This window comes from Myiozetetes cayanensis, unplaced genomic scaffold (assembly GCF_022539395.1).
Source record: "Myiozetetes cayanensis isolate MyiCay16 unplaced genomic scaffold, myiCay2020 scf6-25, whole genome shotgun sequence".
Lineage (NCBI taxonomy): Eukaryota > Metazoa > Chordata > Aves > Passeriformes > Tyrannidae > Myiozetetes > Myiozetetes cayanensis.
The window spans coordinates 35685100-35711794 of NW_026087853.1; the positions used below are offsets into that span (position 1 = coordinate 35685100).

The following is a 26695-nucleotide window of genomic DNA, read 5'->3' on the forward strand; positions in this document are numbered from 1 at the left end:
CGCCGGGGCTCTTCCCGTCGGGGCTTTGCCCGCCACCCGCCGGTGCTGCGCTATCTGCACCAGGCGCTGTGGCAGCCGGGGCCGCGGGGGTCGCCGCCATGCACGACGCCTTCGAGCATGTGCCCATACTGGAGAAGCTGCCGCTGCAAATCGACTGCCTGGCCGCCTGGGGTGAGTCGGAGGGGCCGCGCTGCCGTGCGAGCCGCTCCGCTGTCCCGTCCCGTCCCGGTGTCCCGTCCCGTCCCGGTGTCCCGTCCCGTCCCGGTGTCCCGTCCCGTCCCGGTGTCCCGTCCCGTCCCGGTCAGCTGTGCGGGGGGTGCCGCGCCCTGCCCTGCGGCGGCCCGGGGGAGGCAGCGCCGCCCGGCCCCGGCCGGCTGCGCCCTGTGCGGGCCGGGCCCTGCCGCCCCCCGGGCCGGCGGGAGCGGGTCCCGTGTCCCGGCTCCCGGCCTGCCCGCAGCGGGACGTGCCGGCGGCGCGGTCCCCGCTGTCCTGCCCGCCCGGCTGTGCGGGAGGCTGCCAGGATTCCCAGGGCTGTATCCGGGGTCTGGCTTGTTTCTTGCAAAAAAAGCATCCCCTATGTTTTGACTTAAATTTATCTTGGAATGCTGGTCTTAGATTTAGAGTCTGTTTGCGTGTGTTGATGTTATATCACTGTGGGTTATATTTTTGGGCATACTTGACGGTCAAGGTTTTGGTCAGGTGACTGCACCAGCTGTAATAATGATAAGGCTTGATGAGGCTTATTGAAGCCTTGGGCAGGTACCATCAGATGTACTACCATCACACAAAATCGATAATTAAAAGAACGCCAAACGCGATGGAATTGTGACCCCCACTAATCTGTTTTAAGAACCAAATTATATCCTGAATTGTAGTGCTCCATTTATAATGGATTGTTGATGCTGAAGTTATGTCCTGGAGAGTATGTGAAGATAGTTTATTCCTGCATTGCAGCTTTTATCTCTTATCTCTTTGAAAGCATTTAATTTGCTGAAGTAGAGAAAAAGTTCAAATCTACAGGCTTCTGGCAGTATGGTTTTGTAAAAAGAGGTGTAATTCTGTCTCTACAACTTTTGTACCAACTGGTGGAAGAAGGATCTTGCAGGAAACAAGACTTTATTGAAATGCAAATATGTTTGGTAATGAGAGAGTACTAGATGTAGAAATATTAATGTATGCTGCTTTCCTCTATGATATTCAGCAAGGAAGAAATTCATTCATATTTAATCAACCTATAAAGATTCTATGCCTTTTGTATGATGTAGATGCTGTAAAGAGGAAGAGTTTGAAAGCCTGCCATAGAGTTTGTGTATTAAAAGGTTCTCTTTTATAGTTCTCTTTTATAAATCTTATATGGCTCTTGGTTGTCCAACCAATCCAAATGTCACCTAAGCAAAGCTGCCACTATCATTCCAAACATAGCTCTTTCAGAGAGTTCTTATAAAAAACTGACTGTTAAAAAAAATCAACAGTCAAATCCAGGTAGAACTGCTTGTTTTTCTTTCTGACAGTACTTCCCACTATGCAGCACTGTTCCTCTCAGAGATAATAACATCTGAAGAATAGTTTATTGCCTCTTTTGACTGCACAGAAGATGCAATGGTTTGCTTATTTACCTTTGTATAAACAAGTGGAATATGATGCCTAGGCTGTTTGTTCTGTTCTGCTGCTTGATCTTTGGCTATCCTCTCCTGCCAATGAAAGCTTCTTCTGAGCCCTTCCACTGGAGAGGTGATAGGAGACGAGTAGTCACTAGAGAATGTCCTCTTTGGCATTTGAAAAAAGTTCCCAAGTACTCTGATAAATGTAACATAGCTCCATACTAGGCACTGTGAAGAAAATTAACTAGCCTGGCCAAACCCAGCACAGCTGGGAAGGGCAGTATTTGTTGAACTAATTAGGCTCTTTTTCTCCCCTGTCTTTGTAGAGGAATGGCTCCTTGTTGGTACCAAACAAGGGCATCTTCTGCTTTACAGGATCAAGAAAGACGTAGGTAAGTTTATTTTAAGAATGGCACAAAAAGTTGATTATGTTATTATTATTTCCTGCACTTTAAGAGGCTGTAGTGATTTTAACACAAGTGTGTTTAATTGCTGATTTTTTCCTACATAGAGTTTAATGAGTATTTGTGTATGATCTTTGGTGAAAGTGTTCATACCATTTTTCAGATGTGCAAGAAAGCAAGTAATGTGAGGCATTGTTTAAAACTCTGTTTTAGGTCTGGTTTCTATCTGTTTGAATTTATAGTAAGCTACTGTAATTTTTATGAATACAGTGTGCAAATATGTGCAAAAGCAGTGCAAGTTACGAGGGGTTTGACGTTGTCTTTTAATGGACTGGATTAGTGAAAGAGCATATATATTCAGTGGGTCCATGAGCATCGTAGATGGGGGAAGAGGGATCCCTCCTAACTAGTTCTGTCATGTATATATACTCTTCTCTTTGTCTCTTTGGCAGTCATAAGTGTTCATAGTCTATTCTAGGGATGCTACAAATAGAACTGTTCTATTTTCAGTTTAGTTAAAATTGATTTTCACTAAAGAGATTTGTATTTCACATTATCTGCTATTATGTAGAAAATGATGTTACTGAACACAGTAATATTGTGTAGCACGGGCCAGGAAAGTAAAAATCAAATGTATGTTTCCAAGTTCTCAGCTCTTGGAAGGGTGTTCATTTGTAGCTGCTTGGATTCTACAGACTGAATTCAGCTTGCTTTTTCTGAAACTTGTAGGCTGTCTATTCCAGTCAGAACATGCTAGTTTCGAGTTGCTAGTGTCTTATCTCACGTGGTAAATTTCTTCCCCTTTTTTGCATCAATGCCAGGAGAGGTTATGTCATCAGAAAGTGTCTGTAAGTCTTTCTCCCTCAACCTCCTTTTAAACCCTTGTGGTGCAGTGTTTCTTTCATGTCTATTTTGCAGTGATGTGCTCCCTAGCAATTTAAAGTGCTGATATTTGATGGATAAAATGGGGATAAAGACTTTATGGCTGTCTTTGTATCTCTGGGTTTCAAATTACTTATAAATGAGTCTTGTAATCTAAAATTCTTGCAAGACAAAAATGTAACTATTGATGAGGACTCGGATGGGTGCAAGAAGTGTAGTTTCCATTTTCACCTGACTCTGTAGAGGACCTTCCGATGCATTTGGCTATTAATAAAAGGTATCACAGATATGTTAGAAGTGTCATTCTTTCAGTGTTACATTTCATAATTATTTGTAATCTACTTAGTGTGAGATATATGCAGTTATGAGTGAGGGCAGTTTCAGTTTACATGCTCTCTCAAATCTTTCTGATAGGTTGCAATAGGTTTGAAGTGACACTAGAGAAATCCAACAAGAACTTCTCAAAGAAGATTCAGCAGGTAGGAAATACCATCTTCTTGATGTGGGGACAGTTTTCCGCTGTTTTCAGCCAATAAATGAAATAATGTACATCTTCAATCTCTAAACTTAACAAAAACATTTCCCACAACTATAGATTCTTCTAGCAGTGAAACACACAGGTGTTTTTGCCCACTCTTCCCATAACAGAATAAGCTTGGTTTGATTGCTAAAGTAGCAAGCAAAGAATTGGAACTTGCAAGTTTATTTAGGGCTTTGGTTAGCAGTAAAACCTTTAGCTTCTCTGGCTGAGAATATTTGTAAATATGATGGTAATACATGAATAGACTGTAATATATTATTTGATTCTCATATGAAATCCTATAGGAATATAAATGTAATTCCACTTTCTTGAAATGTAGAACCAGTCTTGCTGCCATTTTCCTTTTTTTTTGAGAACTTGTGCTCATTCATTATATTGATTTTTGGGAAAACACCTCAATGATTATGCTGCCTATTTCAGCAGCACTTTGCATATCCTTTAGAAGTGTTTTTGTACTAGTAACATGCCCATTATTATAGCTTTTTTTACCAGCTTAGGTTGCAAGCGCTACATTCTAGCTTTCAAAAAGTGAGTGTTAGTTGAAAGGGTTACAGTAACTGAAGGAAGGTGTTGCATAGGTAACTGTCTTGCTATTTTCATTATTTTGAGATCATCTAAGATGCATTTTCTTAGACCATCTATAGTCAACCTTTGTTCAGAGGTTTAGTTTATGAATGGAGTCACTAACACCATTCTCCCTTTCAGATTCATGTTGTTTCTCAATTTAAAATTTTGGTCAGTCTATTAGGTAAGTGAAAAAAAACCTTTTAATATTTAATGAGCTCAAAGCAGTTACTTGTCTGAATGTGGCACTCTTTCCACACACCTACATAGCAGTCTTGTTGTTGAGAAGTCATTATGTGGAATTTGAGCTTTTCATTTAGCAGAGGAAGCATTAAGTGGAATGGATTGAGAAGCAGCTTTGCTTGTCGTAAGCCAGCTTGGAGAACAGAGCATTAATGCTGTTTTGTGATTGGAAATGAAGAAGTACGTTTGTGCACTGAAGTGTTTGTGTATACATATAGATTGTATTGGCATTTGAATATGCACATGCACGTGTATGTGTGCTCTGTACATCAGGGGCTAAAACTTCTGTCCAAACTTGCTTGATGTAACAAACTTACTGCTGATGTGTTACACCAAATTCAGTTTAAATGTAGAGGGTGATCTTTTACCATCCTATGGAAGGTCTAAGTTTACTTGGCTCTGACTATCTTCCTTTAACCTTATGATCTTCCTGTGGGTTTTTTTTGCTTATGTTGCTGCTCCCTTCTTTATGATCTCCAAGTCCCGGCTCTTCCGACTCCAGCATGTGTAGATTTCTGCTGCTTGCGTCCTCGTGCGTATAAAAACCTGACCACAGTACCCTCTGTTTGCAACTGTTCACTTTACACTAATTCCAGGAGCCAGTTCAAAATGCTCTTTGTTCATACAATCTTCCATCTTGAACTTGTTCTGCTCTGGCCTGCTTGCTGACCCTTTCACTCCCACTCCTTCTGCTTGATTAGCACTTGCTCTCAGTTCCTGCATGTAATTTACCAACGTTGGTGTTAGTCTTATTTTTTGAAATTTTTGTATTTATATGTGGGTTAGCACTTCTCAGCTTTTGGGAAAACACATCTTTTCCTTTCTTGCAGCTCTTAGTTTCAGAAGTTCTTCTTTTTATATAAACTTAAAATGTGATAATTTATTTGAATTAGCAGTGACCTTTACATGTATTAAATATTGAATAATAATTGGAATTTTGTTTAAAACAGAAAATAACATTTATGTTCATGACCTGTTGACATTTCAACAAATCACCACAGTTTCCAAGGCAAAAGGTGCATCTCTCTTCACTTGTGATCTCCAGGTAAGGGGAGGAATACAGTGGCACAGGTGTCCTTACTGTTCGTAATAAGGCTGACTTTTTCATGTTTCTGTATAGATTAGGTTTCTTACTTTTGTATTGCATTCTAATTGCTTGGGTACTAGCATTTTTTAAAATTAGTACCTACTGCATTTGCTTAAGGCAACAATTTTTAATGTAGTCTCCTTAATTTTTTTCCTCTGCTTCATAAGGCATTTTCCTGTGCCTGTTGTGATTGCAGCTGTTGATAAAAAGCTTCACTTTGACTGTCTTGTTTTTTTGAAAGGTCTTGTTCATTATAAAAGCCATTCCCTTTCCTAGAATTGCCACTGTACTAGCTCATGGTGGTTCCCTTGCCTAAGCAACTTCATCATTGTTTTGTTATGTTTTTGTTTCTGTTTATTGACCTGCGGAGTCCCAGGGCAGTTGTGGTAGATTCAAGCCATAAAATGGTTCCATAAGGTATAGCAGTCCTCTGTTCATGTGCTATGGTTTATTGGGTGACTCATTTTTATCCAAGTGAGTTTCTCATCTTACCATATAATTCAGGAGCCTTCATAACCAGAAGTGCTATTCATCATGTTTTCTCTCTTTGTCCCTTAGAAGCTCAAGTGTTAAATAGTTTCTAGAAAGTACTTGGGGGTTTCTAGATGTGAAAAGTAATGTGTTTCAAAGCACCTTTACATCTGGTCATTGCAAAGTGGCTTGTTGTTTGCATGTACAGGCACTTAACTTTCCTAGTATTTCTTGTCAAGAAACTTTTTCAATAGGTTAGAATATTAGAAGTTATTAATATTTTAATCTGTTAGTATAACACATTCTTTACACTGTTCCATTTCCTTACCTCTCCTATACTGCACAGAGTTCCAGCTATTTATCCTATTTTCAGGGCTGGACTGGTAGCTCTGTATTTATCTTCTGTTTGTGTGTGTGTATACCTTTGGTGCTCTTTTATTTTTTTGCATTTTCTTGGTGTCACAATCCCCACCAAAGTTTGGTTTTAAGTATTCTGACACCACCTCCACCTCCCTCCCCTCCCATTTTTTAGGCAATGCCCTTCTGGCAAGTTTGAACAAAGCTGCTCTTCAGCTGACAGCTTTGCTGTAAGGCTGAGGATTCTTTTGGCCTTGTATTATCTTACTTGCCTCCTACTTTGTGAGTGCCTATGAGTTAGGCCTGTCTGTTTTCCCAGCAATCAGATACAGGGGAAGAGGTGCTGAGAATGTGTGTGGCAGTGCGTAAGAAGCTACAGCTGTATTTTTGGAAGGACAGAGAGTTCCATGAACTACAGGTGAGTTGTTTCTGTAATCTAATATGCCTCAACAGGGAGTGTAGTTGCTCTTTACTGCTTGCTCTGTTACCCTGTTACCCAGAGACACTGCTGACTTATGGAACAGTGACTCTGGTTGGTTCTGCAGAGATATAGCAATGAAACAGAAAATAAAAGTGGTTTGAATCACAGTTAATGTCATTAATACAGTTAATAAATTAAATTAAGGGCTGTGTCCTATATTTTAACACTCTGGTTGTAGTACACTTGTAAGTCAGTGGAGCATATTAGCATACAGCATTTGTGAATGTATGCCTAACTACAACATTATGGAAGTGGGTGCACTTCTACTCCAAGTTTTCCAGATATGTCATTAAGTCAGAAGATGGTTACTGACAACGAGCGTAGAGAGCTGCAGTTGTGAATACTGGAACAAATAAAGTAACTAATTGAAATGGGTAGAGGCTTTTTCACCTACAATGCCCTTCTAGAAAATTACCAGCTAACTCAGAGCACACCCCTCTGTTGTGCATGAATCTAACCTTTTAGTTGAATACTGCCATTCCTTGACTAGTAGATGTCAGGTATGTGTGGTGGGGAATGTGGTGCCTGTTATGCTCTGCACTGCCAGATTTGACTTTTGCTATTCTCTTATAATAGCCAGTTTAACGTATTTTCCCTGTTTTCCACAGGGGGACTTCAGTGTGCCTGACGTACCCAAGTCTATGGCCTGGTGTGAAAACTCCATCTGTGTAGGCTTCAAGAGGGACTATTACCTGATACGGGTAAGACTGGGGGTGTAATAGTGTTTTGAGAAGATTTGGATAGCATTAAAGACTATGGAGGCTACTTCTGTGCTCAGGGATTTAGCTAACAGATTTATGAAAACCAGCATGTGGTACTCCTGCTATGGGAAGGGCATCTAAGTCTGTGCTTTTAAACTGATGTTGTCAGGAAGTGATATTTTGTTTGTTACTGTTGAAACTGGTGTTTACAGCTCTTGCAGAAAAAAGGCATTAGGGAAGATACATTTTGGGTTGGCAGCAGTCTGTGTAAGCTCAGTTTGCATTTTATTAATGTATTAAGAAAGGAGATAGCTCAAAGAAGGAAAAAAGACCAAGAATATCTTATCTGACATACAGTGAAATGTAACTATGTTTTGGTTTTTGATTCTCTTGCTGAACTGTAATAGTTTCAGTTTGATAGTCTCTAAACTTATTGCCATTATATTACAGTTTCCAGTTAATGCTTCACTTACAGCCATAGTTGATTCTCTTTTCTGCCTTTATAGTTGGTTTCTGCAGATATTATAGGAAAATAAGATGAAGAGGAGGTGCACCACAAATGTGTTTACATGGTTTGCAACACTGATCTATAGGCAACAGAAAAACCGAACGTGATTTTTGCGTTCACTTGAAACTGATGCTGCTCATAAAAGAAGGGATGCCTTTCAACAGTGCTCTGCTAGATGTTTACTCCTTCCATTCTAGTTATATGAGTAGTTGTGCAGCTGCTCAAGCAACCAGGGTGGAAACTACCTGTCTAAGTATCTACTTTGGATTAGTTCTGATGCTTGACAGACCTATCCTTGAATGGCTCCGTTTCACTAAATAGGCAGAAAAAATATACTTGTATTTATGGTGTTGCTTTCTGCTAGCTAGCTGTTGATTTATAAAATACTTGAGCTGTAAATGCAAGAGAAGCAGCAAGAATATGTAGCTGGAGTTGAAGGAGAAAGTTTCTCCGTTTTGGTGGTAATGAGTTGTTTTATTAGCTCATGAAACAGCAATTTTTTTGTATGGACTCAGTTCCCAGGACAGCATGTGGCCACAAAATGACAGGCTAAGGCAGGGGAAAGACTAGACAGTTTGCTTGGCTTTTAGTTTGCTTTTTTTATGTGGCAACACTTACTCATGCCATAACAAAACAGTGTTAAAGTTTTTGCCTGGATTAAGTATTTGGACATTGCAACTGATGTTGCTACTGTGCTATGCATTTTATAAACCTGTATGAGCGATGTGCTCAGCTACTGTTATAGTAATACTGTTAACAGGATTGCATTATCTCAGATATTAATTCTTTATTCCACAATGATGTATAAGCAAGATAAGTTAGGATATGCAGAAAATGTTACTGCTTTTCTTTAAAATTGAACTTGTCCTGTTAGTGATTAGTCTGGACTGTAAATCCCTCTAGGGGTTTTTGGCTTTAGTCTCACGCAGCTGTGAAATAAAAGTTATTTTAAAACCCAGGTTTTTTTATCTTCTTTATTATCCTAGGTGGATGGAAAAGGATCCATCAAAGAACTGTTTCCCACAGGGAAGCAGCTGGAACCATTGGTAGCTCCTGTAGCAGATGGAAAAGTTGCCGTTGGCCAAGATGATCTAACAGTTGTGCTTAATGAAGAAGGAGTCTGTACTCAGAAATGTGCCTTGAATTGGACAGATATTCCTATAGCCATGGGTGAGAAGTAGCAGGTGTTTTTTTTTTTTTAATTTGCTCCTTTACTCTTTTGTATGTGATAAAACCATTATGTTTCCAGTATTTTGAGACTAGCTGGATTTGGAGTGTGACAGTTTCTACAGTATTTTAAGTTGTACTGTTGGAAAGGTTTCATATGTTTATTTTTGCTTCTTAGTCTTCTCTGCTTGTAGTCTATATGCCTTTCTCCTCATAAAATAGGCATATTGCCTATCTTGTATAAAGGGACAAGGTCTGAAATGGAAGGTAGTGTGTTAAAGTTCTGGGAAAAGAAGGGCACACTTCAAGGGGAAAAAAATTGGAAAGAAACCTTTAAGTTCTGGTTTATTTCAAGGAATACTTGAGAGCAATCAGCTTAAATTTTTCTTGCTTCATTAACAGAACACCAGCCTCCCTACATCATTGCTGTTCTGCCAAGGTATGTGGAGATCCGCACTTTTGAACCCCGACTGCTTGTACAGAGCATTGAGCTGCAGAGACCACGCTTCATCACCTCTGGAGGGTATTGAATAGAACTGATTTTTACTGTTATCAGGCTCTCTGGGTGTATGGTACCACTCTGAAAAACTGGGAGAAGAACAGCTTTTCTAAGTCTCTCAGTTAAGAAATAGCATGAAAGCAGTCTGTTGGGTTTTTTATGAACAGATTAGTGGAGGCCATATCTTGAGGAGGAAATTATAGAGTTGAGTGTCTTTGGGAATTTGTGATCACTGGACATGTATTCTTCTCCTTTCTGCTTTGCAATAATGCTCAAGTTGCTCTTGTATCAGATTGATCCATGTGTGTATTAACCAGGATTGTATTTTTTAGATAGGGTATTGCTTCTTTCTCAGCACTGGAACCTAATAACTGACTACTTTTGTCTTGTTTACAGAACAAATATTATATATGTAGCAAGTAATCACTTTGTTTGGCGGCTCATTCCGGTGTCCATAGCAACACAGATCCAGCAGCTTCTGCAGGACAAACAGTTTGAGCTGGCTTTGCAGTTGGCAGTAAGTACTGAAAAACTGAGTTTGCAGCGGATGTAGTTGTGCAAAAGTAAACAAAAGGATGTTTGCCATCTGCTTGACTGTAGCAAGTCCACTGATGAGTCAGAGTGTAGCCTCCCAACTGTCCACTTTGCACAAACTGGTAAACTTTAGCCTTTTTGACTTAAGCTGTAGTTTTGGGCTGCCGTTATTCTATATTGATCTGTGGTTTAGATTCTGAGATAACATCTTGTGTGTAAGATCTTACCTCTTAGCTGTTTAATTGGTTACCTTCTTTTAGATTTTGAAGTCAGACTTAGAAAGTCTCCAGGCTGCTTGCAAACAATGTTGTGTGTTTTGTTGCATGGCTTTTGGTTTTTTTTAGTGCTACTCCTGAAACAATAATATTTTATAGATATGCAGTATGTTTAATTCTACTGCTCTTACTGTTTTAGGACTTTTTGGTTTCTGGAAACTTCCCTGGAATTACATTAAAATGAATTAATTGCATTTTGAATTGCTCACTTGAAAAAAATGAGGCAAATGAGTGAAGAGACAGTTGCTGTGATAGAGCAATTATACAGATAATAAAAGGTAGCTTTGCAGCCTTCCAGGTTGTCTCAGTGACACAATAAGCATAGCATCTGGCAGGCACCATCAGAGACGTTCACTTCGGAAGATTATCTTGTTTTGTCCTAATCTGTCCAATGTATAATGCTCCTGTTATTTCTTATATATTCTTATATATTCTCATATATGAGGCTCAAGAGCTTTTAATGTTTATTAATTTGTATGTTTGTAGGAAATGAAAGATGATTCAGATAGTGAGAAGCGACAACAAATTCACCACATAAAGAACCTCTTTGCCTTCAACCTTTTCTGCCAGAAGCGCTTTGATGAATCTATGCAAGTTTTTGCCAAACTTGGTACAGGTAAATGCTTAGGTCAGCTTTGAGGTACCTAGGTTAGAAGGAATGAAATTAAACTCATGGACTGTTGTGTGGGACTTTTTGTTTTAATGTTTTGTTAAATTTAAAACAGTGGTGTCTTATGCAGACCAGTCCCCTGTGAACGGCAAATAACCTGGACAGCTGTTTAGTTGGTTTTTGGTGAAACTGGCAATAGTACTTAATCAACTACACCTTAAGTTAAATCAAGAGTTTTCCCTTTGTGCAGGATGTATTTGTATTCTAGGCTATTTTGCAGCATGCATAGCATGTGCACAGACCCTTGAAGCTGAGTGTTTCAGCAGCTGCTAAAAGCCTGCCTGTGACTTGGAATGAAAAATAAGGAACATGTATAGATTTGCAAAGTCATTTTACTCAGGAAAAAAGGACTCTTAGCCCTTGGTTTAACCAAGCTGCTGAAACCAGAAAACTTTACTGTACTTTGGGAAGTCAAAATATTCTCTGATGCTACTCCTCTGATTTGTTTTAGGGCTATTGGAAGAACACTTAAAACTGAACTGTACCATAGAATAGTGCTTAAGACTGAGATTCTTTTTATTGATGACAGGGCATCTCCTGTGCATTTAAACTTAGAACTTGTTTTGATGACACATCATATTTGCTTTGGGAAACTGCAGTGAAAGAAAAGGACTGAGAACTCAAAATACTTTGAACTTAAATTAGAGGATAGTAATTTGGAATTTGCTTAAACTATGTGAACATGGGTGTTAGTTAGAGATGGTGCTCTTCAGTTCTTGTTTCAAAAGCACAATAAATCTTCTCTTAAAACAGTGCCTCTTCCTAGAAGTCCTGGCTTACTGTCAGAGTGATTAATGCTGGGATTCTGTAGGAAGAGCAACAAGATTATTATAATGACTTGTCCTCCAGGTGTGCGAAATGCACAGGTTGGAACTTCTTGTGACTGAACTTTGAAACAGTTTTTCTCTTGCTGCTTTTGCCTTATTTTAGCTTCTCTTCTGTAATGAGTGAATTTTGTTATCTAGAACCTCATGTATATGCAAGTTGACTACAGACTGCTCTGTTAGAAAGCTAAGCTGACTCGAAGAGTTTACAAAAATATTATGAATGGTTACTAATACTAGTTATTTTTCACTTAGATCCCACTCATGTGATGGGTCTGTATCCTGACCTCCTGCCCACAGATTACAGGAAACAGCTACAGTATCCCAACCCCCTGCCAGGGCTCTCTGGGGCAGAGCTGGAGAAGGCACATTTAGCTCTGATAGACTACCTAACTCAAGTGAGTGCTTCTCTACCTGTTTTTAGAGCAGGGTTATTCAGTTTTAGCATGCTTTGTTGGTTAACTTTGATGTGTAGGAGGCAGTACACCTACTCCAGCTCTGTCATACTAGCCTTAGTGGGCTGTCTTCATGGTTGGAAACTATGGCAGCAACTCCTGAGTAAGCAGGGGAAATGGAACACCTGAGATAGCCCACAGTTATGTGGGAAACATCTTGTGTGACTGGACAAAATTTACTTGTGGATCGGATCTGAATACGAGTCCAGTATTTTATTTCTGGTGTCCTTCTGAAGAAGACTTGAGCACTTGATCTTTTGATTTTGTTTGGTGACTACTGTGGAGGGCACTCTGTCCAGGAGACAGGTCAAGAGCACGCATTAAAATGTGGATAAAGAGATAATGGGCACTGTAACTTTCTGCCCTCTTTATTTTGTCATAACTGCAACCTGAATTGTTTGGTTGCCATCCTTACTAGACTAAAAAGATGCTTGTGTCCAAAGGAAGATAGTTTTGTGCCTAGTAGTTCAAAACCTAATTTGTTTTCCAAGTGTTTTGAATGTTGCCCAACTTCTCTAAAATGTCTCTACTCAGGTTAACAGAATTTCCTTCTGACTATTTTCTCAAGACGGACATTTTGCAAAACTATAAATTTGCAAAACAAATGTATACACCTGAATGTAGTTGTAAAGTTTATCTATTGAATAGTTAGTAACAATAAAAATTCTTTTGGAAACAGTTTATTAAATCAGATTATTAAATTGGCTTAATTTAGTCGTTTTACTTGGTGGATTATATTTGCTGAGGTGAGATGTAGACATTCATGGCCTTTTCCAGATAAAATTTCGTTTGATGTCCTGCAGAAAAGAAGTCAGCTAGTGAAGAAGCTAAATGATTCTGACCATCAGTCCAGTACCTCGCCGCTCATGGAAGGAACACCCACTATCAAATCCAAAAAGAAGCTGCTACAAATCATTGATACCACCCTGTTAAAGTGTTACCTGCATGTGAGTGTTTGTCTGACCTAGAGGTTTTTGCTTTGCCACGTGAGCTCTGCTGGAATTTTCGAAATATTTAAGAAGGATAAGGAACTACTTCAGAAATTCTCGCACAACTGTCTGTCTTTAGTCTAAAAATGATCTGTAAAACTTGGTTAGCTAGTTTGATCACTGCTCAGGAAGCAGTTTCATGGAGTAAGCAGATGTGTCTGTTTCTGGTTGCTGTGTCTGTTTCTGGTTGCTATGTCTGTTGAAAGACCATGGGCATGCCTGTGTATTTTGAAGTTCTAACTTTGCTTTTGTTGCCTTGGACTGCTGAATGCAGAAGAGTATGATCTTTGCTGTTATAATGCTTTTCAAAGCTGACCTCTGTTCTTGAAGGGGAGTAGCTCTGATACAGTCTTATGTCCCAGAAACGATGGAAATTAACATGGGCCTTACTCTAAGATGTTAAACTTTCATTTCTTGTATTTCTTTTGCTATAAGGCTTCCTTGCCTCCAGCCCCTGCTTCTAATTCATGTTTTGTACTATATGCTTTGAAGTTGAACTTCCAGTGAAATACATTTAAGTGCTCCCTTTTTGCTTGCAGACAAATGTAGCGCTGGTGGCACCATTGCTGCGTCTGGAGAACAATCACTGCCATATTGAGGAGAGTGAGCATGTACTAAAGAAGGCACACAAATATAGTGAGCTGATAATACTGTATGAGAAGAAAGGTCTGCATGAGAAAGGTAAGTATGTGGTTGGGAGAGGAGAAGGAATAGAAGCATGTATTCCTCGTATTGAGTTTTTACTTGTCTTTAGTGAGCAGGCAGTATTCAGAAGAGACTGTTTAATCACCATCTTGTGATCAAATTAGTCTTTGTTCCTGTTAGTTTGGTCTGTATGTTCAAAACAAACCTTTGTTTTGTCTTCAGTAGCAGAACAGGAAAAATGCACTTTTTTGTGGTTCAAGTTGGGACTATACTTGGGTTACAAAGGAATGAATTCTTTTTTTCTGAAAGCACTACAGGTACTGGTGGATCAGTCAAAGAAAGCCAACTCACCTTTGAAGGGTCATGAGAGGACAGTGCAATATCTGCAGCATTTGGGTGAGTGTGAAGGAGAGCAGTATTTTTGTGAAGCTGTTACTCCTCTTTGGCTTAGTGGTTATTCTTCTGTTTGGCAACTTTCTAGAAGCTATCAAGCTAAAGGAGGATATCCTTGTCATCTGGTTTGGTTCCTTGCATAATGCAGACTTCAAGTATTAGCTCATGAGTGTTTTGTTGAAACTTGAGTATCTTATTGGAAAACATTGCTTATTTCTGATTAAAATTTCCATTGGGAGAAAAAGAGCCATAGTATTTTGAATTTTCTTCCAGTGATGATTTATCATCACTGACAAAAGGCAAGTTTTAACTTCTGGTTAGGCTTTCTAGCCAAAAGTCTTAACTTCCAGTTGCTGGTCTTTGTATTGTCTTTCATGAGATTAAAATCCTATATTAAGTTGTTGTTTCCTGTGTTAAAGTACATCTAGATAATGACTTAACAACTGTAGTTGCTGTTCAAGCATCATGGTAGAAACTTGTCTGGTTGACTGTTTGTTGTGAACTCTTGAGTCTTTTTTTGTATTTGCTAATTCTTAGAATAGTTCCCTCCCATCTGATATTATTTCTAAAAGCAAAACAATTCAAAAGTATCACGCTGCTGGTTTGGTCGTGTGTAGTTTATGAGGGAAATAGCTTTGTTCACCTCTTGGTCTTATACTGTTACCCAAGTTTGATATGTTTTGTCTATAATTATTTCTTTTAAAAACTGCAGGCTTCAATTAGCAACATGTTTATTCAGTGATAATACATAGTAATGATATTGAGACCTTTCCCATTTGTGCCATGTCTAACGCTTCTTACTCATTGGTGTCATTTGGTAATGTCACTCATCTTAGAGAAATGTGTGTTGTGTTCAACACAGCTCTACAGAAGAAACTTTTTATCTTACTTAAAAAGTAATTCTCTCATCTTGATAAATTCATCTCAATTTACTATTGTCAGCTGTTCATTTGTTTTACCTGAGATTGCTGAAGGTTAAGACCTATAGTTACCCAAGTTGTCTGTAATACTTTTTTAAAATCTTGACAGCTTGCTAAATTTTTTTAGGCTTCTGGAGCTTCTCTGTTTCAGGACCTTAAAATTGTTTTTTCTGTATTCTTCTTGGTCAGCTCTTTAAAACTGATAAAGGATGTTTGTTTACTTCACAGTAGTGAAATACAGTGGAAACAACCTAGAAGGTTGACTCTTCCTGAAGAATTGAATATTTTATGCTGGTGTCACTTGCAGAATTTTCCCTTAAGTAAATAACAGAAATGTAACACTATATGTGTAGTTGTTCTAGCTGCACTGCCCATTCTGCCTTGATTAATTGATAAGTGTTATGTGTGGGAGTCCCTAAACTAAGATGATAAAAGCATTTCAGACTATGGAGTTTCTCCAGATTTTTCCCTTTGCCCACCCTTTTGGTGAGGTTTCTGTAGTTATGGTCTTCTACTCTAAGCAATAATTGATTTTGTTTTGTTATTATTATTTTAATTGTATAGGATGTATGACTCTTTCACTTACATTCTGAGTGAAATTCAGTCTACTTCAGTTGACTCTTTTCTGTAGATTTTTGGGCATTTAATGAAATACTCAGAAATAGTACTCAAGTAATTACAGAAAATTCCTCCACGCTTGTAACTGTGGTCTTTTAAGTAATCAAGTATGTATTACTGATGTGTATTTGGTACTTACCTTGTGTCAACAGAGTATACAGTCATGTTTTCCTAGAGTGTTTTATTAGTTTTGTGAACCGAATTGTCCAAACAAAAGCATTCTTCCTAAAAGGACAGGTCCTACATTTTCTGAAAAGCTGAGAAGCTCTTAGATGTCATGTAGGTTCTGTGCTAGTTACTTCAGTACTGTGAGGCTTTACTATTTGTTTTGAAGTATGTGACCATTTGCTGTAGAAGTCATTAGACTTTAGGCTGAGAAATGGCTGAAGGAAGTTATGTAAGTGAAAAGTACAGCGATTTCTCTACTGTAATAACAGCAAGTTGTAAAGGGAGACTTGGAATGTGATTAGAACAACCAATCTTAGTTTTGGACCAAATTGTTTATGTTGGTGGCATTTAGTATTTGAGTTAATTTTTGTTTCTGTTTGAAATCATGTCTGTGAAATAATGAAATTGTGGATTTAACCACAGTTTGCTTGACTTGAGCAGGGATAAAATTGGATTCTTCATGTAAATTAAGCTTTGCTGGCTCTGAAGGTGTCTGCTTGTGTTGTGAGTAGATAGATGCTTAGGATTTTAACATTGAACCCTACTGCTTTTTATATTCCAGGCACAGAAAACTTGCACTTGGTATTTTCCTACTCAGTCTGGGTGCTAAGAGATTTTCCTGAAGATGGACTAAAGGTAAGTGTGTTTGAAACAGGCACCTTGTCACTGAGATTCTTAATGCAGTATATGGAATTGGGATAACTTAATTTAAGAAGCTGTGTATTAATGCTAAATCCAATTAAAGATATAATTTGTATTTTCCGTGTTCAGTACTGTGGTAATGTTAGCAGTAGGTAGAGCAGGACAGTCTTTTGACTTTTTCCTTACTCTTGTCCATTCTTGGAATAGTTTACAACATTTAATGTTATTGATGTCACACTTTTTGCACTAGAGCCTGATTGAGTATTTAAATGTCAAATGTTGATTTGCCATCCTTATTTTCTTTTTTCTCTTTGATATAAAATTGACTCCCTGTATTTGGAAGATGTTGGGCTCTGTAAGAGAAGAGTGTTCACAAAGGCAGAAGTGGGGATGTTTGTTAATCTCTTCAGGTGTGAAATAATTTCTCAATGCCTGAATAAGCTGTTCAGATTTTTTTTTTTTTAATACTTCTTGCACTTACTCTTTGGACCCCTGTGATGATATGCTGGGCTTCAGTGCCTCAGAGAAAATACACTGTGGCACTTAAAAAAAAATAACCACACCTTTCTTTGAATAAAATTTTGTTTAACAGATATTTACAGAAGACCTCCCTGAAGTGGAAGCTCTGCCGCGGGACAAAGTGCTCAGTTTCTTGATAGAAAATTTTAAAAGCTTGACTATTCCTTATCTGGTAAGAACTCAATCCCTACTGGTGCATTACATTCAGTACAAGATGTTACATGTAAGATTTCAGTTATCCAGGAGTCAGAGTCTGATGCTGTCTCACAGAATGCTAGTTTTGCCATAAGTTATGCAAAAATCCCATAATTAAAACTTAGGAAATCCTGAAGTCAGGATTGGTAAAGGCAAGCATGGAAGTGTTCCTTGCTTATAATAAGTTACTTTCCAGAGGAGGTGTCTATAATTGAACCTTAACATGTATTCACAGGAACACATCATTCATGTTTGGGAAGAAACTGGTGCAGACTTTCACAACTGTCTGATCCAGCTGTACTGTGAGAAAGTGCAGGGATTAATGAAAGAATATCTCAACTCGTTCCCTGCAGGTATGTTTAACCTTTTCTGGTGAGAAGTCCAGGGGTATGGGACAGCACAGGGGAGCCTTCATATAGCATATTTTTGTAAACCTTCCCTGTTCAACCCTAAGTGATGAAGGAATTGGAACAACAAAAGTTGTGGGGTTTTAGGGCAGGCTAGTTTATCACCTCCCAAGAGATTTTAAGGGATCAGGCAACACTTTGTTCATAATTAAGTAGAATGGCAGCTACTGCTCCCTGAATCCTGCACGTTAAGGGTGGGGAAGGGTTTTGAATAACTGAGTATTGTTTTTTCCAGCCTCTTGATGTGTTTTAAGGAGCTGAAGTAATTTGACAGGTACACTAGAGTCCTAATCCATGTAACAGTACTATCAGCATTTAGTTCCTCTTGATGATGATTTGTTTGTTCATCTTCTTTTGTGTACTAATGCAGTAAAATAGTTGTAAAAATTTAGCTTATGTTGCTTTCTTCCATATAGATAGAACTCCAGTGCCTGCTGGGGAGGAAGGAGGAGACTTGGGCGAGTACCGTAAAAAGCTTCTGCTTTTTCTGGAGAAGTCTAGCTGGTATGAACCTGGTCGGCTAATTAGTGACTTCCCCTTTGATGGTGAGTTCAGTTTTCATAGGTTAATTAAATCCTAGCTTACTGCATTGTACAGCAAAACCTCCTCACTAACTGTAGAATCATGGTAACTAGAATCAGACAAGATGACTGTATCTGTAGTTGTAGGCCACTGGTGTGTATACTGTTTTTGCTGGCTCAGTTGGGTTTGCCAGTCTCTGCAGGATTCCTGTTACTGTTGACCTAAGACCTTGTAGCATCTCTCATCACTTAAATATTTAACCTAACTTTTTGATGAACCTGAATATTTCAACAGATTTGAAGATTGTTGTTTCTTAAGGTTACTTAAGAATTCATAAAAGGTTTCTGAGACTTGTGTGAACTGTAGATTAGTCTCAGTGTTACTGAAACTCTAGTCTGAGCACAGATTAATAATTCCAACTGTTAGTCTGACCACTAATTGAGCTTTTTTGTCATTTCTCTGTGTAGCTATTGACTTAATCCTTCATGCTATCACTAGGTCTCCTAGAAGAACGTGCTCTGCTCTTGGGTCGTATGGGGAAGCACGAGCAAGCTCTTTTTATTTATGTTCATATTTTGAAGGACACCAGTATGGCTGAAAAGTAAGGATTTCTTTATTTTATTTTTTTGCAAGTCTTAGTTTGCTCATTTCCCTATGGATGTGTAGTGAAATGTTGCTGTATGTGGAACATGAACACTCCTAAGTCATCAGGATCTTCTGGGTTTCTGTGTTTTTTGACTTTTAGGCTTTTCCAGGTATGTGTTCATTACAGATGTTCATTCTATCCCCTTGAGATTTACCTTTTCGTGCTCTTCTGTCATTGCACTTTAGCGCAATATGACTCTCATCAATGGGTTTCTTGTTTCCATCTTTCTTTTTGGAGAGATGTTCATTAGCCCTCATGCCAAGTTAGGCTCCTTCAGTTAAGCAGAATCCTCTTAGTAAAGATACAGTATTTTTCTAGATATTTTGTGCCAGGGAACCTCTTGAGTGAATCAGAAGTACTGAGGTACTCAGTGCTGGCAGGTATATGTGAACATTGGGGTCTGTTCAATGTAGCTTCTTTTCAAGCTAGTGTTGATTGGAGATATCTCTTTTCCCCCTTTTTCTTACACAGCTAAATTAAATTTGGCTTCTGCATTAAAGCTTTTTAAGTTGATTGGTAGTGGGAGATTTGCACAAAGCCTCCATTCTCTCTGCATTGTAATGCCAAATAAATGGTGTAATTTTCTCCTCCAGTTTGATTAATTGATCCAAATTGGATGTACGGTCACTTAACTGGATGACTTAAGTAGTCAAAGCATTTAAATGTTAATTTCTGTGAACTGATTCTATGAGTTCTAAAATTGGTTTTGTATTTTGCTTGATTCTTCTCTGTTCTAGCTACTGCCATAAACATTACGACAGAAATAAAGATGGCAACAAAGATGTAAGTAGCTTCATTTTTGTAGTCTTTCTGTTCAGTAAGGATGTAGCAGGCTATTCATACCTTTTTTCAGGACTTGAAAGTTTTGGTTTTGTACTCCCAACTTTTTCGAGGTTTGTGTAGGGAGCCTATGTATAAGCTCTTGGAATTTAGAAATTACTAGATGACTGATTGTTTTTTTTTTTCTTTGTGTGGTTTTTGTTTGTTTGTGGTTTTGTTTGCTTGTTTTGGGGGGTTGTGTTTGGTTTTTTATTTGAGAATGATACTGTATCACTGGACTTATGATGGAATTCAGAAGGCAAATTACTGTGTGTGTATTCCACATAGATCTACAGAAAAGATAGGGGTAAAAGGCAATGAAGTGTTGGTTTCTAGACACTGTAAGTGAATTCTGAAAGATAGATGAGGGAGACATTATTAACTACTTTTATAGAAAATCTTCAGAATGCAAGTCTTGAAAGACCTTGAACATGATTGCTACTTTTCAGGTTGTGTTGTTTTAAGGATAGAGCTGTTTAAAGGAGCGCTTCAGAATTTTGGATGCCACGAGTACAACTTAGTACCATTGCTGGGCTCTACCAGCACTGTCAGTTCTGGATACATGCAGTATTTTCAGAACTTTCCTTTTGTGTGCAACAGGTCTATCTGTCGCTGCTCCGGATGTATCTCTCCCCACCTAGTGTACATTGCCTGGGACCAATCAAGATGGAAGTGCTGGAGCCTCAAGCCAATCTGCAGGCTGCTCTGCAGGTTTTGGAACTACATCACAGCAAACTGGATACCACTAAGGTAAGTCAGACCTGCAACTACTCAGTTTGTACTGTTGGTAGAAGATTATGGAAGATACTAGAGTAGGCAAGTTAATGAACTGTAAGTGTCAAGCTAAATATGTCAATTTCTATTCTATTTTGGTCTCTGTTTCTTTTTAATTTTTCCTAACTTAAGTATATTTTGTTCCAGGCAATAAACCTACTCCCAGCAAATACACAGATTAGTGAGATTCGCATCTTCTTAGAGAAAGTCCTTGAAGAAAATGCTCAGAAGAAAAGATTTAATCAAGTGCTCAAGAATCTTCTCCATGCAGAGTTTCTGAGGGTAAGCACCCACCACCTGTCATTTATTGGAACGGTGGTTTAAAACGTGTTCAATATCTAAATTAACTGTTCCTTATATGGGATGTGTGTCCTCTAGATGGTGCTGTAGTGCACTTGAAATGGGACCCAAGTAGGTTGAACATCCCAGCGGGAGATGCAGTGTACGTTCATTTTAGTTTGGATGAGGAGTCTGTTTTTCCAGTAAGTCTCTGGACTCACTGTGCTGTGGTGTGCATTGCAGAAGCATCTCAAATGGCTTGGACTGGATTTCTTTCAAATACAGTGAAGCAGAGGAAGCAGTTCAGTAGTTCACCCAAACACCCCTTAGTGGTTAGAATGCCTTAGTCTTTGGACTAAGTTGAAAGTAAAATCCTGTAATTCATATAGTGTGCATATTGGTTGTTCAGTATCATCTGCTATGCTCTACAGACCTACTGCTTTTGTGCTGTACAATTTGGGAATGTGGATACAGCCATGTGGATACTGAAAATTAAATGTTGTGACCATTTGCAGTTTCACCAGATAAGAAAGCAGCAGTGGTGTGGCATTGCTCTTTAAACAAGTTGGGTTTTTTATCCTTCTTTAGGTCCAGGAGGAGCGGATCTTGCATCAGCAGGTGAAGTGTATTATTACAGAGGAGAAGGTGTGCACTGTTTGCAAAAAGAAGATAGGTAACAGGTAAGAGAGCTTGGTAAACTGACTCAAATGTGAATCTGTTACACTTAAACTAAAGATGTTGGAAAACTTGGAATGCGTATATAGCCAGAGAGAACAGCAGTATGAGGGAGCTATTTGAAGAGTGTTTGAATTACAAATTACATTGCTCAACTGGGTGGTTGGGAATACCTGAAAGCTTTGCTCAGTGAATTTACTGCATGAGTTTAATCCTGCTTTCAACAGAGTATAAAATCTCTTCAGAAACTCCCAAGAGCTCTCATTTCACAACTCTAAAAGGCTTAAAATGATTCTACTACTACCTGCTTCTTAACTAGAATTACAAAGGATGATATAAAGAATATTAAGCTAAGATACATGTGTAGTTTTCTTTATCTCATGGCTTTGTAGTTATCTGACTGATTTACATTTTGTAGCATAATTATCATAGGATGTCTAAAAGTAAAACTAATTTACTTGATTACCTGGATGCCAATAACTTTTCTTCCACTATTCCTAGTAGGTAATTATGGCTTAATATAGAATGCAAATTTTACTTGCACTTTTTCCTCTTTGAACTCGAGTGAAATGCCACATGACTAACTTAGTTATTGTTTCTCTTGTTGATGTGAACTCTTCTGAGATATCAGTAGCATTAACAATGATAGGAAAGGTTGTTTTTCCAAAATATTTTGATAAACATAGGTCTAAATACTGCTGTGCATATTAAGTTTTTTACTCTTAATGTGTAGCATGTAGCATCAGAATTTAAATTTACACAGGCAGAATTGTTTTTGCTTTTTAGAATTTTTCTAATGCTCTTAAGTTCAACAAGATTTTGAAGGTCAAGCATGTTACCCGGTCTTTAACTTGTTACCAAGTTGAAGTAAAGTGAAGTGTGCCTATAGAAATGAAAATAGATTAAAAAAAAAACCAAAAAACAAAAACAACCCAAAAAAAAATCAAACACCAAACCACCAAAAAAAACCTGCTTACAAAATCTATGGAATTCTTTTGTCTGGTTTTCTCAAAAATATATTCAAACTGTAATTTAAAAAAGAAAGAGTCACTTTCATGTAGGTGTCTCTTTCTGATTCTGTACAACTTGGATGTTCTTGTTTGAATATGGAAAACTCTCTGTATTGACAGCTGATTTTTGTGTTTTGTTCTCTTTACAGTGCGTTTGCTCGATACCCTAATGCAATAGTTGTGCATTATTTCTGCTCCAAAGAAGTCAACACACTCGACACCTGACCTTGTTGTGGTCAATAATTCCAGCACTCATATGAAATTCAGTACTGGTGACTTAAGAAGTTGATGTGTCTGAGGTTTTTGAGGCTTGTTGCTAGGTTCTCTTACACTGGGTAGGAGTCATTTGTATATGTGGACTTACTGTACCTACCTGGCAATATTGATTTACTAAAACCAAGTTGTTATAGTGCTGGCAACTACACTGAACCTCTCAGTACTCAGATGAAGAATAGAAATTTTTGTAGTGAGTTTTGTAATACACTCCAGCCTTGCAAATGAACTGTTAGACAACTGTTGGACGTTCACCACAAATCAAGTTTTACAGTAAAACGTACTTTCTTAGGGTGAAAATGTTGTGGTTTGACCTTGTATGTAAATATTTATTAAAAAAAAAAATTCCCTGAAAGTCTGTGCAGCTATCTCAGCACTGCATGGAGATCATCAAGTGTTTGGCATAGAGGAGGCTTCTGTGTCTATTTCTAGACATAGAAAGTATAATTTTACTTTCATCTCAGTGACAGAAATGTTGAAGTGCTGGCCAAAGGACTCTTTATTGATATTCAGTGTTATTGCCTGACCTTCAGATAAAAAGTTGTTTCACAGGAGGTAGTCAGACAAACAGTAGATACCACTAGTAAGCTTTATTCTTTTTGCTTTAGTTTGAGAGCTTTAAATTGAATTAACTTGTGTGTTGTTTGCACTGAATATGTTCCCTCTTAGCTTAAGTGAAAGCTCAGATACTCTTTGAAGAAGTTCATATCTGCACTCATAGCAAAATGCAAAGAACACCCTCTAAAGCAATTTCTGGAAGGAGTGAACTCTGGTTATTGCTTGAGCTTCTAGACTATGCTTGAGATTGGTGTATGTAAATTCTTTAGTCTCTGGTTCACTTTCCAGCATTGAAGTAAAATCCAGACTGTTTCAACATCTGCCTATTTTAAGTGCTCTAGAACTGTCTTCTGCTCAGGCTGGTACTGTTCTTAAATTACTCTTGGGCCAGAAGTCTTAACACAAGAACTAGATTGTACCACACTCACTATAGGGTGTAATATTTTTATCTAACTTATCTTTTCAAAAACATAAAATAGCAGATTGGTAGAGGGGTATTAAAATGTTTGGTGCAGAAAGAATCTGTGGAGTGGTAATAAAAAGGCAGCAGTAGCAAATAACCCAATAGAGTAACTATTTTGACTCCTGACGTCTTGCTCTAGCAACACTTATAAATATGGTATCATTAAATACTATGGAGCATGGCATGTAACTACTGGATATCACATCTTAATGAACAAGTTGATGATTAAATTCTGTCAGCCTAAGATGTAGTTGGATCTCAGTTAACATTATACGTTTACTTAAGGCATTATGTGAATGTTTTTTAGGAAGATATCTGTAAGCTGACAAATCCTAATTCATTTTCCTTTGCCAGTATTAGTAGTTTCCTTGATAAATGTTGTTTGCTTTTACACATGTGTTTGTATTTATTGTTCATATATTGTTCATGCATTCTTACGGATTTCTTGGTCCAGTGTTTTGCTACTTCTGTACTTGGATGTCTTTCTGCAGAGGCTGGGTAGAGGGAATCTGTGGTGTTAATGTTTTTAAACTTGTATTTCTTCTATTTGAAGAAGAGAGCCTAAAAATACTTATACTGGATTTGCACATTCTGTATAGAACTTTATATATTGGTTCAGGTACAGAGGGAAGGTGGTTTGGGAGAGCTGTGTTTACAGGTAATTGAGAATGAAAGAAGGTTATTCAAAAAGACCCTGTATTCTTTGTATACAGATATAACAATACTACTCTGATTTTTACCATTAGTATGAACTTTATTTACCTTAATTTTCATTACTAGGAGAGCTGTACTCACACATTCATTGTGCTCTTACTTACAATTCTAAGGTTGTGCCTCTCTTCATCTCCACTGCATACTTTTACAGAGACGTGGTTTGTGCTGTAATTTTTTTTGGTTGGTTCATATAATGTGGTTTGGGTTTACTAACCATACAACAGGTTTATCTAAAGCAATAGGTTGTAATAAATATTGTGAACCAGTGTGTGTTTCAGTCATTGTGCAGTTAAGCTTCTCTGGGCTGCCATAGATTTTATTTTTTATTTATGTATTAGACCTCACTTTCTCCTGGAAGTCAGACTCAATGCAGGGATTCTCAGTATCCCTTCCACTTTAATATGTGGAAATGAAGTGTGACCATGTCATCAATTCTCAACTTAGGTTCTTAAATCTACAAGTTTATAGATGCTTGTGAATGTTCTCAAAATCCTACTAAAACCACTTTTGTATTCTCTCTTTGAATAATGTTTTTGAAAGTCGTATGCCATTAAATATGTACTCATTAGAGAAGACTAAATTTACTGACAAGTTTTCTTTTTTAAGTGGTGATATGCTATTTTGGACTGGGGGAGGGATGTTGAGCTCTGTGTGACCAAATCAGGAAATGTTTAGATTCACAGATTTGCAGCTGTTTAAACTGTAGGTCATAGACTAGTCTAGTGTTGGAAGTAGAATATAGATCTCCAGTTTTCCCATTCTATAGAAATGGGAGATACCAGCACAGAAGTCTTGCCTCCAAGTTACAGAATCACAGAATGGGTAAGGTTGGAAGGGACCACAGTGGGTCATTTGATCCAACCTCTGTGCACAAGCAGGGTCATCCTATAGCACGTAGCACAGGATTGCATCCAGATGGTTCTGCATGACTGCAGTGAGGGAGACTCCTCACTGGGCAACATCCTCTCTGGGCAACTTGTTCCAGTGCTCAGTAACCTACACAGTAAAGAAGTTCTTCCTCATGTTCAGATGGAACTTCTGCATCAGTTTCTACCTGTTGCTTCTTGTCCTATTGCTCAGCATCACCGAGCAGAGTCTGGCTCCATCCTCTTGACTCCCTCCTTTACATACTTGTATACATTGATGAGGTTCCCTCTTAATTGTCTCTTCTTGGGGCTGAACATGCCCAGCTCCCCCAGCCTTTCCTCATATGAGAGATGCTCCAGTCCCCTGATTATCTTCATAGCTTCCACTGGTCTTACTCCAGAAACTCCATGTCTCTTGTATTGGGGAGCCTAGAACTGGACACAGCAGTCCCAATGTGGCCTCACCTGGGAATGCTCTTCCTAATACCCCCCAGGATTCCACTGGCCTTGGCCACAAGGACACACTGCTGGCTCAGGTACAGCTTGACTACCAAGACTACCAGGTCCTCTACAGCACTGCTCTCCAGCAGGTCAGATCCCAGCCTGCACTGGTGCAGGGGGTTATTCTTCCCCAGATGCAGGACCTACATTTGCCTTTGTTGAATTTTAGACAGTTCTTCTCTGCCCAGCTCTCCAACTTGCCAAGGTCCTTCTGAAGGGCTGCACAGCACTCTGGGATATCAACCACTCCTCCCAGCTTTGTGTTATCATCAAACTTGCTGAGGAGGCACTCTGTCCTTTCATCCAGGTCACTGATGAATAAATTAAACAAGTAAGTGTATTGATATTTCTGGAGAAGCCCAACCTGTCAAAAAAAACCAAACCCCCTCTCAAATGCTATCCTTGATTGCATCCTTTCAGATTTTCATCTCTTCTAGTTATGCACTCAGTTCTCCTCTTAGTGTTGCTAATGGGACCAAAAGGGACTCCTTGTGATATCTGGACACATTTTAAATACTAGGTAGTGTAGCTGATGATGGTGTCATTTCATGCTTGCTGACCAAAAATATAACATGTATTTACATACATTACATGTATGTAAATCTACCTTTACCAGTGTGGACATGTTAATCCAAGCAGAAATAAAGTTACTGGATATGAGGCTTTCTTTGCCTCATCTTTTGATGCCTTTTTGATTGCTTGTTTTCTTGCTAGGAAATGACAAAAACAAGTAGTTTGGATATTGTGTTCACTGGCAACAGTGTCTGTAGATGGTTAAGAGTGCATTAACACTGTTAATGGGTGATCTGTTGTTGACTGTGAAACAATCCTTAAG

The 26695-nt window shown here is 38.5% G+C and overlaps 1 protein-coding gene across 2 annotated transcripts; it reads left to right on the plus strand.

The window, feature by feature from the left end:
• Positions 1–24759, plus strand: VPS39 (VPS39 subunit of HOPS complex). 2 transcript variants are annotated; one of them, XM_050335303.1, is made up of 26 exons: positions 1–171; positions 1928–1993; positions 2827–2853; positions 3302–3366; positions 4134–4176; positions 5186–5280; positions 6470–6568; positions 7240–7332; positions 8827–9010; positions 9410–9530; positions 9903–10023; positions 10802–10931; positions 12065–12207; positions 13068–13211; positions 13793–13934; positions 14208–14294; positions 16560–16633; positions 17232–17330; positions 17589–17706; positions 18177–18305; positions 18781–18883; positions 19666–19711; positions 20348–20497; positions 20669–20803; positions 21389–21480; positions 22635–24759. In XM_050335303.1, exons 1-26 carry the CDS (start codon positions 99–101, stop codon positions 22708–22710), a joined length of 2655 nt encoding a protein of 884 aa, XP_050191260.1. In that variant the 5' UTR covers positions 1–98; the 3' UTR covers positions 22711–24759. The 2 variants fall into 2 exon arrangements, with proteins under 2 accessions (XP_050191260.1, XP_050191261.1); XM_050335304.1 differs by lacking the exon at positions 2827–2853.
• Positions 24760–26695: the final 1936 nt, after the last annotated feature.